Source organism: Symsagittifera roscoffensis, chromosome 4 (assembly GCF_963678635.1).
Source record: "Symsagittifera roscoffensis chromosome 4, txSymRosc1.1, whole genome shotgun sequence".
Taxonomy (NCBI): Eukaryota; Metazoa; Xenacoelomorpha; order Acoela; family Convolutidae; genus Symsagittifera; species Symsagittifera roscoffensis.
In genome coordinates this window covers 53,377,167-53,396,702 of record NC_087065.1, presented here as the reverse complement: position 1 = coordinate 53,396,702, position 19,536 = coordinate 53,377,167, and the positions used below count along the sequence as shown (strand labels likewise).

Genomic DNA, 19,536 nt, shown 5'->3' with positions numbered 1-19,536 from the left:
AACAATTGGAAAGTTTTGTCGACCTTTTTTTAGAAGACCCTATTTTGACCAAAAATTTGAGTTTTTTCGGCGCGCGCACCCCCTCAAACTTAGTACATAAAAGAAAGTTTTCAGGGTCGGCCAGCCTTTGGAAAGTTTTTAGGGTCGGCCAGCCAAAAATGGATGTCTTACTAAAATACAAAAATTTCGGCAGGGGAGCAAATCATTGAGTGGATTTTTGCTAATAACTGGTTTTAATTTATATATATGTTCATATATAATATAAAAACTTTTTTTTTGTAATAAATTTTCCGAACAGTTTTTTCAAAAGAAAAGAGTTTATCATTTTAATGCGGAGCTAATCATATGTATGCCAACAAAGCACCTCCCATTTTTTTTCTTCACACTCCCGACGGGACCATAAATGGCTAATTGCAATTTCCATCGGCCCAATTACTATACTTCCCCAGTGTCTCCATTCATACTCTCTTTCCTGTCCTGGTTCCCTTTTCAAGTCCCCCTCCCCGCTGATTAGGAAGTTGATAACATTATCCTAAAGAGCCAACCTTTGAGGCACCGCATCCTACACGATGTTGCATACTTTCCATGTTTCGTTCGATAAACCGACAGAACAACCAACAGACGAAACTAAGAAAAGTTTGCATTATGCATTTTTAGAACTCTCAAAGTATAATTCGAACCGTATTTAAGCTATTGAATAATTTTCGTAAAGTCCCTTTTTTTTGAAAATGGAATGATAGATTTGAATTAGATCAGCTTTTCATTCGGTCAGCAGTAATTCGATCTATTGAAAACTGGGATTCTTCTCTGAAATACCTAAGCCCAAATTGAACCACCATAGCCCATTAGAGTAAATAAGTCCAGACTATTGTTGATTTTTTTCCCAGTGCCTCAAATGAGTCACCAATTTTCCTGCCCAAGTCTATCGCCAAAAAATGAAAAAAAAAAACTTCAGAATTTTTTTCTCAATATCATTCAAAATACCTGAAATTTCTCGGTCAAAATACTTAGCGCCGATATAATTTGTGTTAAAATGACTGTAAATTTGTATGTACCCTAGCCTTAATGAATTCCTGAACGGAAACCGAATCTCTTTTTACCAATAATAAAGTGGCTAGGGTTGACAGCCCCTTGTCCCAGCCAACACCAAATGTGACATAAATTAAACCAATTTTCCAATTTAATCTCAAGTGGCTTTATCTCAGTTTTAACTCTCCTCTCCCCTTCAATTTTATTCAATTTTATCTCTTTTCCTTCTGTCCTTGAAGAACTTTAATCAGTCCATTGAGTCAAAAGTGTCCATCAAATACCACTTGGCAAGTGACATTTTAGCACACTAATAGGGTTATTCAGCCATCTACAACTTCCCATGTGCTTCATAGTGAGCTTTTACGGTAAAAAAAATTACTTATAAGCGATAACTTGACTGTTCTTAGTAAACGTATTAGCAAGCAACTAAGTATGGTCCGATATTAGCATAAGTGCGTAGGTGTAACATTTGAACTGAATGATTTGACTGCTTAAAAAACACTCCCCTACTGGGTTCTGAAAGTTATGGGTCGCGTGCGTTAACAATGCCCGACGAAAAAATCTTGAACCAGGCTGAAAGCTTAACGCAATCGGCTGAAACGTTTTGCATGCTTGTTAACCCATAAATACGAGTTGTTTATCAGAAACTCAGCCGGTTTTCCGCTCAGTTCACCGACGCATACAAAAAAGGCCCACCTTCCGATTACTAGAATTGGTTTTTTGCATTAGGTTGATTTCTGTCAATTCGAAATCCATGCCAAAAAAAAATTCAATTTAGCTTTGCTTAAAGAACCCTCACTTCACTTGACTGCTTCGTCTACGGGTTAGCGCCTGCGATTGGTGCAAGACTCGGATCCTGCTTAAATATTTTTAATAACGCTATTCTCAAATAAACTATGCCTGTGGTTATTTATCGTACTAAGCAGTCGCGTGTACAAGAAAATTTTTAGTGAGTGGGAGGGCTGTTTGATTTAAAAAAAATGTCGACTTTTTTGTTTCGTTCAAATTTATTTTCTGATCTCCGCTAAATCTCTAAAAAACATATAGTTGCAGCGCAAGTTTGAAATCGGATATTTTTTTTCGATTTTTTCGATTTTTTGGAGATTAGTGCGCACACCTATTTTGCGAAAAACTCCTGCAGAGCAGGCAAAATTTTTCAAAAAGCGGGCAAAAGTTTTTTGGCGCGCATTCCCCTACTCAATTTTAACGTATATTGGCCATGACACCTATTATCAAAAAAAGGCCGCCTTGGAAAACTTAGGCAGCCAAAATTGAGTAGAAGAGTCACCCGGCTCGCTGCTGGCTTTAAGTATGAGGGTGATTTTCCACGCATATCAGATACCACAAAAAACCGTCGTACAAAATGAATATTAAATCATATCGATTCTTTCTTGTGTTTGAGTTGTGTTTCAACAACTCGAAAAAATCTAACAGTCAAGAGAAAACGTTTTTTAAACTTCGGTGTTTGAAAAGAGCAGAAATGAATATACTTTTACTAACCACAAAACCAATTCAAAAATTAGAAGTAATTTAATAGTTTTGCTCCCGCGCTGACAAAAAATGGATTACGATTGTTTTAAATCAATTATTAAGCGATAATACACAGAATAAAAACCGATTAAAAAAAAAACAATTCAATTTTTATACGTTTTTACGTAAATTTTTTTCCTCGTCTAAAAAACGAATCAAAACCGATTTAGATGAATTTCAGGACAATAAAGCCATAATTTTTCAACAAAATTGTTTTATAAGATTTTTTGGAGTCGTGGAAAGAAAGTTTTTTTGTTTTTTTTTGTTTTGCAAAAGATTCTACATAGGAAAAAATCTCAGTCATTATTACTCTAATCTACAAGAATTTGAGTTGTTTACCGCAAATATTAATTTACAAGAATCCCTGTGAAAATTTGCAACTTAATGGTTCCTGCGATAGTAAAAAATGAAGGTAAACAAACAAAAATCAACAAAAAATTTAAAAGTCTTTTGACACATAAAAGGCCAAACTGTGTGTTTTGGGAATTTTAGCGGATTTCGCAACAGGCCAAATTTTTTGACCTGTACTGTTTTGAATTCCACGAACAAGTAACTAAAACACTGTACCATTAAAAATCGCTCAACAGATTGGCAGATTTGCGGAATCCATTTACATTTTGCGGAATCCTTTTACAGTTTCGGAATCCAGAACAACTAGCTATACTTTTTTGTTGCCGAATCCGCAACAAAACAAACTTGCTGACAAAATTTGAGCACGGAATCAATGGAAACACTAAAATTGGAATTCCTTTCATTTTGGGACATGCTTAAAGACTTTTCTCTGGATTCCAGAGGCCTACAACAAACTGGCCTCGTAATGCAGCAGTTAATTTTTGATCAAACAAGACTGCTCATATATCAGGCAAATGCAAAGCCCCGAATGTTCCGACTGTCCCTTACTTCATGTCGAATAAGTTTTGGGAAAAGAAAATTTTGAAAACCTATACATTTTGGACAAAGTGTAAAATTTATCAAAGTGTAAAATTTTGAGTCGTACGAAATTAATACGACCAATTAGCTAGGCTCAATATAATTTGGAACAGTTTTGTTGTGCGGGATAATTCGCCACGCATAAATAATTCGAGTTACGCTCTCAGCATTATGAAAAAACTCTTTAAAGCGCGTATAATTTAGCCCAGAACATGGCGAATTTGGCAATTATCAAACCCCAAAGTTAATAAAAAACAATCGGAGGTGAAATATTTTTTTGTAATTGAACTCAAGAAGTCAACATCTTTAATAGGGTTTAATAAATTTTGTTGAAATCATCATTTCGATCGGTGAAAATTGAGTGAACAAAAAAAACCACATCGAGCATAAATTTTCCGTTTCCATCAAAAGTCGGAACAAATATTTGCACTGAGCTATTTTTATGCTTTCAGGTTTTTTCAGGTCAAACAACAACTCTAAATTAAATGAAAAGCATGGTTTATAATTTTTGTTATCGAAGTATTTGTTTTGATTGAGAGTTGAAGAAGTCAGAATGTTAATTTAGTATCAAAAGTATTGATGAAAATCGCTTTCAATACAAGTTGAATCTCTTTAAAACAAAGCAAAGTAAAGACAAAAACATGAGTTTAAACATGTTTTCAGCTGCGAATTAAGATCAATTGTAATCTAACAAAAACTTTGTTAGATTAGAGATTGTGCCTGCAAAAGATGAAAGACTGAACCTAGTTCGAACCCTGCATAATATGCATTTAGTCATGTTTCAATCAAATGACTTATCTGAGCTATTTTATCACCGTAAATTTGAGTGTAGTTGCTCACACAACATCAAGTATCATAAACGCGTGTCTCACAAATAGGATGCAATGAAGCTGTATCTCAAAAGTTCCCAAAAAATGTCTTCGGGTTTAATGTAAAAGGTCTGAATAGATTTTTTTAAAAAAACTTCAGAGCTGAGCTAAAATTTTGTTGCATTACCACCGCGCCAATTCAAGCGTTGATAAATAATTCTTGGTCTTAAAGTAAGGTGGAACAATCTCGCACCAAAGAAAAATTTCCAACAAAAAAATTAAAAATAATCTTTTTAGAACCTAGATTTGCCATTTATTGTGACACATTTGCAGATGATGGATTTGCAAGCTTGGTACGTGCGTTGCATAGAAACCAGAAATACGGCGTTCAACGTTTGTTCCTAACCAGAGTTTGCAAACCAGGAAAAAATAACACGTTCATAACACTTCAAATGAAGTTTGTGGATGGACCTAAAAGCCGTAAATGTCTCTGCCTGATTTTTTTTTAATTATCCTCATTTTTTACAAAAGGAGAAACTCCTTATCATAAAAAAAATTTCGTATTTGCTTCATCGTTGAGTTTGTTCATATCGAAGGGGTAATCGTAGTAGCGGATTTAGGGGGGGATGCTTCCCCCCTCAGGGATTCGACCCGCTGCCGACCCAAAGGGTCCCCCTTTGTACTATTTTGAGATATCCATATTTGGTGACGGACCCTAAAAAATTTCTGAAGGCGCCTTTGGCGCAAATACATACTATTTTTTGAGGGGGAGCGCGCGCCAAAAAAACGCGATTTCTTTGTCAAAGTTTTCCAAAAAGTGCCCAAAAACTGCTTTTTTTACCTGTTTTTTCAAAAACTTGCCTGCGGCGTAGAAAGGGTGGTCAAGTAAGGGCCTTTATAGTGGTTTGGGAGAACTCAGAAAATCAATTTGGTTTGGTCGACCTAAAAAAAAGTCGTCAAAATTTTTGAAATTTTTTAAAATTGTTGTTTGGAACTTGTTTGTTTTTCTTGGAGTTTCAGGCGTTCCGCTCCTATGATCCTGGTTTCTAAAGTTTCTATAGGGCCTTTTATTAAATGATGTTAAAAAAGTTCATTAAATTCTGAGGAGATTTTTCATTTTGAAAGAAGGTTTATTGCAAACTACTTGAATCTACTTGAACAACTCGTATTTTGCGTTCATTCCTTTTTCTATTTTGAACATTATGGGAAAATAGGTTAAAAAATCATGGGCCTGTAAAATAAACCTTATATGGCCAAAAGAGCTAAAGTATAAGCAAGCCGAAAAACCAGCAAAAAAGTGGGCTCATGTGAACAATTTCCCCTTTAACAGACCAAGTGAACAATCTCCCCCCTAAAATACAATTGCAAAATTAAGCCGCAAGGCTTGGATGTAATATGCCCATTTCTGATTGGCTGAAAAATAATAATTTTAACCAAGTGAACGACCTCCTCCCTAAATAGATTTAGGAGGGAGATGGTTCACTTGGTTCAAAATGTGAACCAGCTAAGACAGGGGCGGATCTAGGATTTGCTCGAGTGGGTGGGGCGGATTTTCAAAACATTTTCGAAAATTTTCTCGATCTTTTTTCATTCGATCAAATTGATTTTTCGAGCCCTCACAAAGCACTAAAAAGACCCTATTTTGGCCAAAAACAGGCGAAAAAATGCATTTTTTTTTCATCTTTTTAGAAAATGTTGACCTTTTTAGAAAATTTTGACCAAAAAAATCGCGTTTTTTGGCTCGCGCTCCCCCCTGATATTATTATATCTTGGCGCCAATGGCGCCTTTAGAAATTTTTTAGGGTCCGTCACCAAAATGTATATCCCGGGTTGACAAAAATGCTTGTCATACAATTTTCATATATGAAAAAAATGCTTATCATACTCTTTCATACAATTTCATAGAGTAAAAGTGTATGTATGAAAATAGCAAAATCAGCATTTTTTTCATATATGAAACTGTATGATAAGCATTTTGTCCATACTATGAAATTGAATGATAAGCATTTTTTCCATAAATGAAAATTCAAAAGCTTTTTGTTTCGAAATTTTGTGTTTCAACCGAAACACTAACCAAGGATTTTTTGTCATTAGAAAACCCAGAGTGTAACTGGCAGTTACCATGCAGAGAAACTGCATTTGGTGGTTTTAGCCATAAAAGTTAATTTTAACATTTTCACATGGAAATATATACCAAAAAAGTAACTTTTTGAATATGGCTAGATAATTTTTAGCTTGAAAATTATGATGGTTGAGAAAAAAGGCCTGTTTTTTTTACAAATTTATTTTTATCTTAGCAAATGAAACAAAAGATTATAATCGTGTTTACAAAAAAAAAACATTTTCATTTAATTTTTGGGTTTTTTTGGGTGAGAAACTTATCCTGGACTACATTATAACTACAAAAATGTCAAATTTTGCATGCAAATTTTTTTTTCGTAAAATTTATATTTTAGCACAAATGCAAATTTGCAGCTAAAAAAGGGATTACAAAATTTTTTCCTCAAATTTTTATTTTTGTTTATGAAAAAATGCATAATATACAATTTTCATATATGAAATTTTTATGATAAGCATTTTTCTGACCGAAATTAAATTTATGTTTTTGATTGTCAATATGCCCTCTATCATAGATATACTTATTTAAGTCTATTTAAAGTTACCTGGACACGTTTTTTTGTGATTTTTGAAAATTTTGTTTTTTCTATGACGAAATGACTATTTTATAATTTTCATACATGATAATTGTATGACAAGCATTTTTTCCATAGATTTCATATATGAAACTGTATGATAAGCATTTTTCTTCTATGGACGTCAACCCGGGATCTCAAAATAGTACAAAGGGGGACCCTTTGGGTCGGTAAGGGGTCGAATCCCTGAATGTGGAGCGATAGCGTTTATTCCACTTATTCCACCGATAGCGTTTATGAAATGGGAGTTGTCTAGTCAAAACAATTACATATGCAGATGTTTTGTTTTTCCTTGCGCGAATTACAAAAATTGGCAAGTACCATTTTTCTATGACACAAATGTTGTAGTCAAGTTTCATACCCAAATAAAAACTAAGAAAGTTCTGAAAACATTAAAAAATCAATACGGTTTTTTGTCAGATAGGTTTAAAAAGTTTTAGACAGTATTTTATCTGCATAACAATTTTTTAAGCTCTCGGTTTTGACGACAAATCAATTTATCGGTTCTTTCATTTTGACTTAAGCCTATTGATTTTCTAAAAAGTAAAAAGCCTTTCCCAGATTAACTATAGGTCCATAATTTTGTTTTTCAAAAACTTAGATTAACCATGAGCCACCATTTTTTTGAGTAGTTATTTTGAGGCTTCGCCACAGTCACCAACAGTGGCGATAATTTTTTCCAAATCGGTAAAAATTTTGTCCTACGGCACTCAAAATTTAGTTCGACGGCGTTCAAAGTTTCAGATTGTTGAAACTATTTGGTTTAAATTATAAGGATTGGGTAATTGTACATTTCAGTTTGCATCGGTAACAGTTTGGTCCTGTTTTGTCATAACATTATTAAGAAAACCGAGGTTCTCGTGCAGTCAAAAGATTGGCCTAAACGTAGCTTGATTTCAGGATCGGATTCACGTTTGTCTCAAGAGGGTCGAATTTTTTCGACCTTTTGATAGGTTGATTTTGCACATTTCCGAACTCTTGAAGGCCAAATTTAGGCCAACCTTTTTGCACCGCATCAAATATTTGCCAAAAATTTCTTAAAAACTTGCTAAAAATTTAAGGTTTGCTCAGCCTCGAACGAATGCCGCAAAGTTGTTTAAAAAGGAGCCGAATTGGGTGTCGAATATGCGTTAGGATGTAGAATTTTTGAGAAGGGCAGTCCCTCTAAGGCCGCTGCTGCTTGTATTAACTGTTATAACAAGATTTTCTTCTACTTAGCACTCCCCACCCCCAAAATATTTCGCTAATAGCTTGCTGCAGAAAATTCCAGATATCTTTTTTTAAAATTTCTGATATATTTTTTGCAAAAAGTTCTTGCTATAATTTACAAAATAGGTAAAATGACCATTTGAGAGAGTGCAAGCTAAAAGATTTTATTCTAAATTGATGTTTTGAACACTGACTTTTTTACTTCAAGATCAACGGTCAAGATGTGAGCAAGCTAGACGAGGCGAGGGCAGGTCACATCTTCATGCAGGCAGAGGAACCCATTTCGGTCAAGGTCAAACGAAGGGGCAGTAACACACCCAGCGACACTCAAGCAAACAGCCAACAGACGAACAGGTTCGATTACAAGGATTATAGTTTTGAATGGTACAGTGCTGATTTAAATTGACCGGACAGAACGAAAACACTGAAAACTTCTGCGCGTTTATCTCAAATTAGGTCAAGATTAGACAAAAAATTAAAAAAACAGAAGTTACTTTCAGCAGAGGTATTATAAGGGTGCAATTTATTTTTGAAAATTCGCAATGAAAAATAGGTCATTTTGGCTTTTTTTGGTTAATCAAGAATTATGATAAAACTACCGAGGTAATTAATGAAAAGTTTATATCAAAAGAAGTCTCTCACACCGTTGAACAAAGTTCTAGAATGACAAAATTCTCCAAAATTTTATCATTCTGGAACTTTGTTTGGCTGTGTGAGAGAGAATTCTTTTTATATAAATTTTTCATCAATTAACTCAGTTATTTTAAGGTAATTCTTGTTCAAGTAAAAAAACCAAAACGATTCATTTTTAGGGTAAACGTTTGATTGAGATTTTTCGAACTCTCCCCAAGCACTTTTTTTTCCCTATTTTGGCCAAATTTTGTGCGCCGTAGGCAAAATTTTGAAAAAAAAAACAGGCTAAAAAAGTCGTTTTAAGCGCTTTTTGGACAATTTGGACCAAAAAACTGCATGTTTTCGCGTTCAAAAATCTCGTTCAAAAAATCGCGAAACTTCGACCAAAAAATCGGCTGTGGGTCGAAACCCTGAGGGGGGGGGGGGGTCCGCTCCTGACCATGATAATTCTTGCGAAGTTTTAAGCAACTTTTGTTTTTCCCTTTTTTGTCTTATTTTTACCCAAATTGACAAAAATGCGTTTGATGTTTCAAGTTTTGTTCGTTTTGTCCGGATAATTTAAATCATCACTGTAGTAATTAAACCAGCTGTACTACAAACCAGCTACCATCACGGATGTGTTCCTGAAAAATCATATTAAGTCAATTAAGGGGTAACTAAATGCGTCAATTAATTGATTTGCAAGTTTTTGGGTCCGTCAAGCAACTGAATGATTGATGGCTTGCCGATCAAATACAATTAGTTGAAGTTATTTGGAGACATGAATTCACACTAATTTATAGAATTAAAAACCCATTGAGTGATTTTGTGAACAATGCAGTTTCTGAAAAGTGGTTTTGTTCTTTTTTTCTAAATTTTTTTCTTCATTCTATAACACTACCCTATTTTTTGTTTTAAATTTTTTGACAAAATGGCCATAAAATTGGGGAGATTTTTGGATCTACTTAACTATCTCCCCCCTTTAGTGAAAGGGGGAGATTGTTAAGTAGATCTAGATTTTTTCATGGCCGGGATACTTGGCATTTTATTGCAACAATTGTACTACAGTGCAGTTACGATTAATTGAAAAGTTAAATCAGGAGGTGGAATCAAAAGGTAGAATCAAAATTTTGCCTACCATTATAAATGAGGCGGTAAATGAAGAGGAGCTGCGCAATAATTAATTAACAGTTAAATTCAGTGTTATGCAAAGTGATGGGATTTTCTCGGAAAACAGACGTAGTTTTATGGTTTTGAAAGCTCTGCTAGCTTTGATTTTGTTTTTATTTTGTTAAGCTTTCGTGATGAACTATAACTACTAAATAGCTGTCGTGATTGAAAAGTCTCCAATCTTATATGGAACATATCAAAAATAATTTTTGATTCTTCTGCTTTCTCTCTGATTTTGAGTTCTCCCCACCAACTTTGTCTTTTTGTTTCGACCAATGAACATGGGGAGAAATTTTGTATTCGGGTGAGTTTTAGTGTTTTTTGTTTTTTTTTTGTTTTCCACTTTCTATGCAAAATTAAGTACCACAAGTAATCATCGGAATATATCAAATTATTAATAATATTACAGCTCTTTTAGTCTATAATCGAACGACCTAAAATTTTTTTTAAAATTTCTGTCAAAAAAATCGGTTTGAAAATTTTGATTTTTGGTCTAATTTCGAGCAAAAAAAAATTGTCAAAATAAGGCTTGCAGCGATGCATAATTTTGAAGCCTTTTCAGTCGTGATTCGATCTACCTAATAAGGCTTGTCAAATTAAGGCTTGCAGTGATATATAATGAGGAAGCATTTTCTGTCGTGATTCGAACGAAATTAAAAACATTCATCAAAAAAGTTACCAGTGAAGAGAAAAACTGGTTTAAAATTTAGTCGTGTTAGACAAATTTTTTTTGCGAGTAAATTGATCGAGCAACCAAAAATTAACTTGATTTAATCAAAAAGAAAACTAGTCTATCAGCTTCATCTAGCGCACCTTTGGTAAAAAAAAACTTATATCCGTTCATATACTTCTATCATCACAAGACGCACCAGAAAACACACTAATTTGTAAAAAAAAAAAAAGTTCTTAGAATATTGTCAGAACATTCTGTGTCACTTGTGGACTATCCCTGTTCTCCTATGGTATCATTTCACAAATTTTTTTAGACGATTAACCCAAAAATGTTTTAATGACGCCTTTGGCGCCAAATTGCTCTTATTCTAAGAGGGAGCGCATAAAGAAAACAGTTTTTAGGAGAAAATTTTTCAAAAAAAGCCGAAATACGGCAGTTTTTGAAATTTGAGAGTTTGAACATTTTGCTCACTAGGGCTAATCGCATCATCAATGTGGTCCACCATAAGAAAATTCTTCAAAAAGGTTTCCAGTGTCGAAAAAGGCTGATTTAAAATTTAGTCACGTTTTGGACAAATTTCTTGAGAGTAAAACGATCAACCAACTAAAAAGTTAACTTGGTTTAAATAAAAACCTTAGAAAAAAATGTTTATCAGCTTTATTAGTCCATCTTTGGCAAATAAAAAATTTTTAAAAAATTTGTAAAATTTTTAGCGCAAAAAATGAAAAAATATTCATTCGTATAGTTCTATTATCACAAGACTCACCAGAAAACACACTCATTTGAAAAAAAAAAATTATATTAATATTTTCAGATCATTCTGTGCTACTTGCACAGCAATCGACTATCCTCGTTCTCCTGTGGTATCATGTCACAAAATTTTTTGAACGAGCAAACTAAAAATATTTTAATGACGCCTTTGGCGCCAAAATACACTTAGCTTAAGAAAAGTTGCGCAAAAAAAAACATTTTTTAGGAGAAAATTTTTCAAAAAGAGCCAAAAGACGGAATTTGTTTGAAAGTCGAAAACTTGAAAACTTTTAGTCACTAGGATTAATTGCATCATCAATGGGTCCACCAGAAGAAAATCGACAATTTTTTTATTTTTGTATAGTAAAAAAAAGAATTGTAAAATTTTGGCATGATAAATTTATTCCATTATATGTCATTGGATGTTGGGTTTTTGCGATGGTAAAAAATTTTTGAGGCTGGCTATTTGTTTTTTTTTGTCCCACAGTAACCACAATGTTTCTCATACAAAAATTCCATAATTTAGTTTGGAATAATTTATTAAGAAAACTGTTTTGGATATTCACTTTTTTAGGTTAAATTTTTGAGTTCACTCAAATTTATATTGAAAAGCAAATCTTTTGATATTCATCCTGAAATCAATTTTTGTGAAAAAATTTTTCCGGAAAATTATGGGCATTTTTTGAGAAATTTAAATTTATCTCATCATTTGAAAACAAAATTGTAAAATCTACACAAAGGAGTTCTCGAAAAAATTGTTCATTTGTTCATTCTTATTTTTTTGGGCGAAAAAAGGAGTTTGGACTACGTTAAAGACAAAGATTGACAAATTTGCAAGAGTTTTGTATCGGGAAAAATAGTTTGAAAAAAAATTTGCGACTGGAAACAAGATTTAAAAGTTTTTTAAATTTTGGATTACGTTTTTTTTTGGGATGAATGCTTGTGATGAAATTTTCATAATTGATAAGCTTTTTTTCGACGTGAAATGTTAATTCAGCTCTCACTCGAAAAACAAACACATGTTAAATTGATTACTAAAAAGTCTTTTTTTTATATTTTTTTCAAAGTTTCGTTTTTTACAGGAAAAATGCTTATCAGCAATTGTATTATGTGAAAAATGTATGATAAGAATACATTTTTGATGACCAGGGCTGTCAAATTGAGGAAAATGATGTTTTAATCATCGTCATTAAAACAATTTATGAAAATTGTATGGAAAATGTATGACAAGCTTTTTTCCACACTCCATTTATGGAGTTTTATGATAAGGAAACTTTTTCAACAGAGTTAAATCTAGGAGAGTAAAATTGATTCAGGTCATCGTAAATTGATATCAAAAACAAAACTCGAAATTAGTTAGCGGCCTAAAGTTGGTAGATAGCGAGATTGTCTGATCTTTTTGATGTCGATTATCCAACTGCCATGTTTGTATCTACAGAAGGTATATTTTCAGCCACCTCAATGCATGCAATAATGACAGCAGTGCTTCCGAACAACACTCGGAAAACGACCTTCTTTCACCCCTCGACCCGACAACTGAAGCAAACTTTCCGCCGAAAAATGTGTGCACCGAGTGTCAGAAACGATTTGTGGCGAATAAGAAGTCGGTGTCGATTCAGACCGAGGATGGACAATTTGAGGAAGGCGGGGTTGTTGTTTCGGGAGGGGGGAGTGGAGCGGAAATATGGATAAGGGATGCTTCAGTATTGCAGGGTCACAAGCAATCCAATTATGGAGACGTCGGGTTGGTTCTTGATCTGGAAATATTTTTGTGTTTACTTCAGTATTTTGCTCAAAAAACTGATGAAAAGCACCATATGTTTTTTTTAGCTAAAGCCGTTAAATGTAGGAAAAAGGAGACAATAATAGAAAATATCTTTGATGTTTGAATCGTTTTGATTCGGAAAATTTCCTCAAGGTTTACGCGAATAAATGCATCGAAACCGAGTATCTTCATCTGTTTTGATTTATTATGTATGTTGATTTTGAACATTTACAAAAATCTGCATTCATTTTTTGACAGCAGCAGAAGTTCAAAAATCAAAAAAGTTGCTTTTTAAGCATCAATTTTCTAAGCGTCCTGAACTAATCGAACAAATGAAAAGTAGTTTCGTAGCGCTATTATTTAACGGAAAGAACACTACTTGATATTTCCAGGTATAAGGACCTGATGAGTCATGAGGACGTGTATGGGACCCTGGATGAATTGGACGAGCTGGAGTTGGCGGACGAGGAAGCCATCTACGAAGACCTCTACAACCACATCATGCCCCTGCCCGCTCCCTTCAATCTGGTCGAATACGAGGTACACGAAACCACCGTGTTTTTTTTAATGAAAAACTTCAAAACCGCACCATCCTCAGGTTTTCTAAGTAAAACAGAAACTGAAAAACAGATTCGAGCAATGCAGATACGAAATATTATAAGTGTAAATGAACCAATACGGTACTCAGTTCTCAAACGGCGGATGGGAACTCAATCACTAATTTTTCAGATCCAAGTTTGTATTACACCTTTACTTGATTTCAAAGTATTATGGAAAAATTTAAAACGATCACATCCTGTATTTTTTTGTAAATCTATTAAAATATCAGATAAAAAGAAATTTTTGTGATAGACTTACTAGTTACTACAATACGATATCTAACAGATATCTTGAAAAACAAACAAAATGCAGCCCTATTAGATCAGTAACAAATATTTTGCGAAAAAAAAACAGAGTAGAGAATTTTGCGAATTTAGCAGCAGTCTTCTTCCGACCAGCCATTAGCTAGAAGTGGAGCATGGAAATGAAACGTGTGTTTTTGAATTTTAGGTTTTTTTACATTGCAACTAAATGCTACTTGAGCGGCAAAAACTAGATATCAGTATCTAAGGTTAGATTTTTGCTGCTCCTGGAGCATTCAGTTGCAGTGCAAATAGCCCAAATGGCAGCAAGTAGTAGATGAAAAAATTATAATGTTTTTCTTTCTGGAGCACGTTTTGAAATTTCTAAATTTGCGAAAACCTTCGCATTATTTCATGATTCCATCCCGAGACAAATGCTGATTGGAAAAAAAACGGCTGATGAATTTACAAAACAGCATATTTTTTAATGCATCTGTTATGTTTTTTAATATCTAATAGGGTTCCAGTTTGTTCTTTTGTGTTTCTTAAATTTTTTTAAATTCAAGTACTGCTTTTTCGTCATTTTTCAAAGTCAATGAAAATATATGTTGTAATAGTGTCAAGAAATTATTTGTGAGATCAGGGGTGGATCTAAGAATTTCTGGAAGGGTGGGCGGAATTTAAATCAGCACTGTAGATGAGATGAATTAAAAACAATGCTTCATAGTCAAAGCTTCATCTTTTCCAGTCATGTTAAATTTTTTCTTGCTTTATGTAAATTTATTCCTTCTTAAACTTGACAACAAACGAAGACGGACAACATTTTTTGCTACGAGTTTTCTCGTGGTGAGAAATAACTTGTTAGTAGGGTGGGGTTACTTTCGTGCAACTTCGGGTACCTCGATTAACGCTCACACCGGATATGTGAGAGACGATTCAAGCAAGCTTATTTAAGAATTATGCAAATACTTAGAAAAAACCTCACGATTTGTGATCAGTTTTTTGCTTACTATGCTAGAGTAACATAAAGTGCTTCTTACGAGGCAAATGGTGGTGTTTGTAGAAAAAAAAATTTGCCCAAGCGAGCTTGCGAGCGCACTGTGTTCCAAAAAATGTCTATTTTTTTCAAATAAATTTGCTTTTTTTTCTAAATTTTATCCGTAAAGTCTGAAATTTTAATCTGTTAACTTTGTTTGCCTAAAACCATCTTCATTTTTTGGTATATCTTAGGCCATTTTTGTTTTTTTTTGTATACGAAGTATATATTTGCATCTGTCTGTGAGAAAATTCAAGCTAATTGTTTTCACAGATTCTGACTATATATTCTTATATATTCAACCCTTTTGAGTAAACTGGTACAAAAAATGAAGTGAATGTTGTGAGCACGTACATACTTTTGCTTATTTTTTGAGCTGTTTGATTAATTTGGACTCTGTTTGATTATTAAGCAGGGCTTTCTTTTTCATTTAACTCTACGAGACATCAAAGGTTCAACTCTCAGGAATAATCAAACGATAATGAATTTTTTGGGAAAACTCGATTTAGGGAATCTTAAATTCCATATCCTTCCAAGCATTTCTAAGATGAACAAAATGTTTAAATGCGTTGCATTCGTAAATATTGACAATCATTTCCTGCCGGCGAGACAAAAAAGTTACCGGCGCAACGAGAACTCCTGTAGAAAAGGCTGCAAAAAAGGAGCGGATCTAGGCCGGAAAAATATCTTTCCTTTTCCTTTGTCAACTGGATTTTTCGATCTCTGCTAAAAAAATACTCTTAAGAAGCTGTTTGCCGAACTTTTTGGCCCCACTTCTGAATGACTTTTTAGGACACTTTTTGAAAATTTTTCACCAAAAAAAATCTAGACCCTTAAATGAGCTATTGCTAGAATATATATTCCTATTTCTTTTGCGGTAATAAAAGAAAATAAAAATTATAGTGTCTATTGGGCTGATAAAAATTGGGCTGATAAAAACTGGACTGAAATTTTTTTTTCTGGGGGTATAAGTTTCCTAAATTATTCTGTCAGAAGCTGAAACCAGTGTTGTTCATGCCTAACTACTTCAGCCGTCCTTTTTTCCCTAATTATCAAGACTCTGGTTTCCTTTTTATTGTCAGTTTTTTTTTCAGGATGTGATCATTCCCAAGACAGGCAACAAATTGGGAATGACTTTGTGCCATGGAAACGACGACATTTTTGGCGTGTTCATTTCCGCAGTGAGTATTTTTCATTTTGATTGACAGTTTGACATTAATGACTGAGTGTGAACGAAAATCAAAATGGGTTAAGCTTGATGGTATGATTAATTTGCACTCAGGTGTGAACGAAGATTCAACTTTCTTCTGAAATATTCAAGAAGTTTATAAATGACAAGGTTGGCAACAAGATTTTTAATATAATTTGCTATGTTTCAAGACAAATGTCTGCTTTTTCTACATTGCAACACTGGAATGTTTAGATCAACGCATCGTGAAAAAAAGCAAGAAACTTTTTTTATATTATAAAACGGTGCTTAACTCTTTTCGATAAAAATTTTTTTTGGCCCAGATGACCAGCAATTTATCGCTGACTTGTCTAATTTAAAAAATAAGCCCTTTGCAATTTTTTAGAGTGACATCGACGTCTTGTGTGAATACACCAGACAGGAATAGTTACCTTATTTAGCAGTAACTCCTGACTTTTTCGGAGGAAATTAATTTGAATATTTAGAAATAGAAATGAGTAGTTCAGCATTTTACCTTAACATTTAGTTTCAACTGATTTTTGATCTGTTTTCAGCTGGAACCGAATGGAGTGGCAGCCAGGACTGGATCGCTCCAGATTGGAGACCAGATTCTACAGGTAAATGAAACAAGTGATAACTATCTCATCTATGGTATTTTAGAAAAAAAAAATCCGCCCCTTTACAGGATTTTTTCGACAACTACCAATTTTAGATTAATTTTGCATTTTTTAATGCATGAAAAACTTAAATTTTAAAAAATATGAAATATATGAATGAATATAAACATCTAGCTTTTGTTAGATATTCAGATATATAAATTATTGTTTTTTTTAAAATTTTTCTAGATCAACGAGAGTTTGATTGAGACTAAGGAGCAGGCATTGGTCCTCTTCAACTCAGTGAAGACAGCCGATATCAAAGTCACCGTTGCCAGATCCAAACAACAGGTCAGCAAGGAAACGTCTCATGATATCATAGAGGTCACATGATACTATAGAGGTCACATGATATTATAGAGGTCACATGAGATTATAGAGGTCACATGATATTATAGAGGTCACATGAGATTATAGAGGTCACATGATATTAAAGAGGTCACATGATATTATAGAGGTCACATGATATTTTAGAGGTCACATGAGATTACTTAACTGGGTTGATACTTGTTACTGATTTATAAATACACGAAAAGGAATTTATTTTATTATATTACACCATGCGACATCATCAAAAGTACAACAAAACGAGATACGAGAAAAATTTTGCTGTAATGAATAATTAAATAAACTTCAACTTGAGTAGAAGAACCTTGATTCTTTGTAAAATTTTTCTTTTTTTCTCTTTTTCATTTTGCGGAAACGTGGAACAAATATTTAAAAAACAAAAATCATTGATGTTTGTTCAGATGTATGAGGAGATTTTATTCACGGACGACCCCTCGAGTCCCGTCTCCTGTTCACTCTTCCCTATCATGGAGGCCAAGTCATCCGACAACAACAACAGTCGCAACGCCAGCAGCGCCTGCCCCTCCCCCAGAGTGCCCAACTCCCCCTCGGGACAACACCTGCACAAGATACTGCACCCCCAGAACAACAACATAACCAATGCCCCGTCACCCACGCCTCCCGAAGTACCCGAAAGGTACCCTAGTCCCACGAAGGGTCTAGTCTCCAACAAAAACGAAAGTTCAACTGCAGTAACCAAACCACAAAATAAAACAGACTCATCTCATATTGACAAGCTGAACTCTGCAGTAAATGAGTATCCAGAAATTTCCAGAATTACAAAACCTCAAAAAGAAGATATTTGCACCCAAGTGGGCAGTAAAGAAACTCAGCAGGGTTCAAGCCCGGTCAAAAAATTGGGTGCGGGTAAATTGCAACCACAAACGAGGAATATGGGACTGGGAGACGTACCGGTGCAGAGTTGTCGTAGATCGCAGTCGAAACAGAATTTGCTCGTGTCGACCGAGCGCTTCGACAGCTCTGGGTACTGTAGTTCGAACCTCAATAGTCCCAAAATGCTTAGTAAACTTAGCCATTCGCCCTCAATTGCAAGTTCAATCGCACAACACGGTAAACAGTACAGAAGTTACTTGAAGTTAATTAAATTAAAGGATGAAGACTCGGTTTACGGTGTTCCGATGGGGTTGATGCCGGACATAAAAGATGAAAACTCAAGGTCACCTAAAAACCGAGATTCAATTGTGACGTCCCACAGCCGACACAGACGATCGGCGTCGCAGATTCGGCAGCGAGCGCAAAAGATCAAAGAAGAAACGTTGATTCTTACGACTGACGATGAGACGCTTTCGGAATTGAAAATGGGGAAATTCTGGACGAAGCAAGAAAGAAAAAGACAGTTTTTGGTAGCTAAGGAGCATAAGCAACGTCGTTATATGATGGAACGAAGTCGCGCATTATACCGCGACATCCAAAACGCCAAGAAACTGGGAAGCAATGGTAGCGGTTCCGGAAACGATGGCAACACAGGTAACGACAAGGTCTTCTCGACAATGTCTAAGAAGGAACTGAAAGAGAAGAAAGAGAAAATTCTGGACAATTTTTGGACCATCCAAGAACTGCTGGCGCACGGGGGTAGAATGTCAGACGGCTCTTTACACCCGCTACTATCCGTCACAACTGTGTGAACAATTTTTTTTGAACTGAAAAGAAGGAACTGTGAACTTAATTCCTGATAATTCTGAATTTAATTTGTTGATAAACTCGATTGACTAACCATTTTTAAAATGGGCTTAATATTGTACATTTAAAATTTAATTTCAAGTTTAGGTTTTCGATGTTTTTTTCTCCGTACTCGGGCCACGTTTTGCTCTTTTATGCTTCTACGAACAAGCCAGTTTTTTTTTGAATGTTTTTAATAAATTGATTCAATCGACCAGAAAGTAAATTGGAGTATTTTCAAACCTCCTCTATAAAATAGGTTTGTTTTGGTAGGAATAGATTTTATTAGAAACTCAAAAAAAAGAGTTTATTATAAAGGTCGAAGTTGGGAATTAAAAACCAGAAATTAAATGTGCATAAGAATAAAAGTGACTCCGAAAATAAACTGAGACACTAAAATTAATTGGAGTCTGAGAAAATAGAGTTCTGAGCCACTGACGACGTTGCATTTCTCCTCCGTGCAGAGGTTATAACACACTTGCATGCTTTCAACCAACACTCCGAGAGAGCTGTAGAAAGGCTGACTAAATCCACCGGCAGTTGTGTCAATGAGCTGGTTGCATCCGTTGCCAGCGCCGAAATCCTCCAGAGGTTCCGGGAGGATGAATGAAAATT

General features: G+C 34.5%; 1 protein-coding gene across 3 annotated transcripts in view; it reads left to right on the top strand.

Moving 5' to 3' along the window:
• The window catches only part of LOC134845316 (PDZ domain-containing RING finger protein 4-like), a 46,757-nt gene extending 27,688 nt beyond the window's left edge, over positions 1-19,069 (top strand). The window contains exons 2-8 of one of the 3 annotated variants that reach the window (XM_063862290.1): positions 8,409-8,554; positions 12,859-13,149; positions 13,563-13,710; positions 16,143-16,229; positions 16,792-16,854; positions 17,083-17,184; positions 17,643-19,069. In XM_063862290.1, the coding sequence (XP_063718360.1) occupies positions 8,409-8,554; positions 12,859-13,149; positions 13,563-13,710; positions 16,143-16,229; positions 16,792-16,854; positions 17,083-17,184; positions 17,643-18,887 (2,082 nt within the window). In that variant the 3' untranslated portion in view covers positions 18,888-19,069. The remainder of the gene's footprint in view (positions 1-8,408; positions 8,555-12,858; positions 13,150-13,562; positions 13,711-16,142; positions 16,230-16,791; positions 16,855-17,082; positions 17,185-17,642) is intronic. The other 2 variants (XM_063862291.1, XM_063862292.1) reach the window with 2 other exon arrangements.
• The last annotated feature ends 467 nt before the right edge of the window (positions 19,070-19,536 follow it).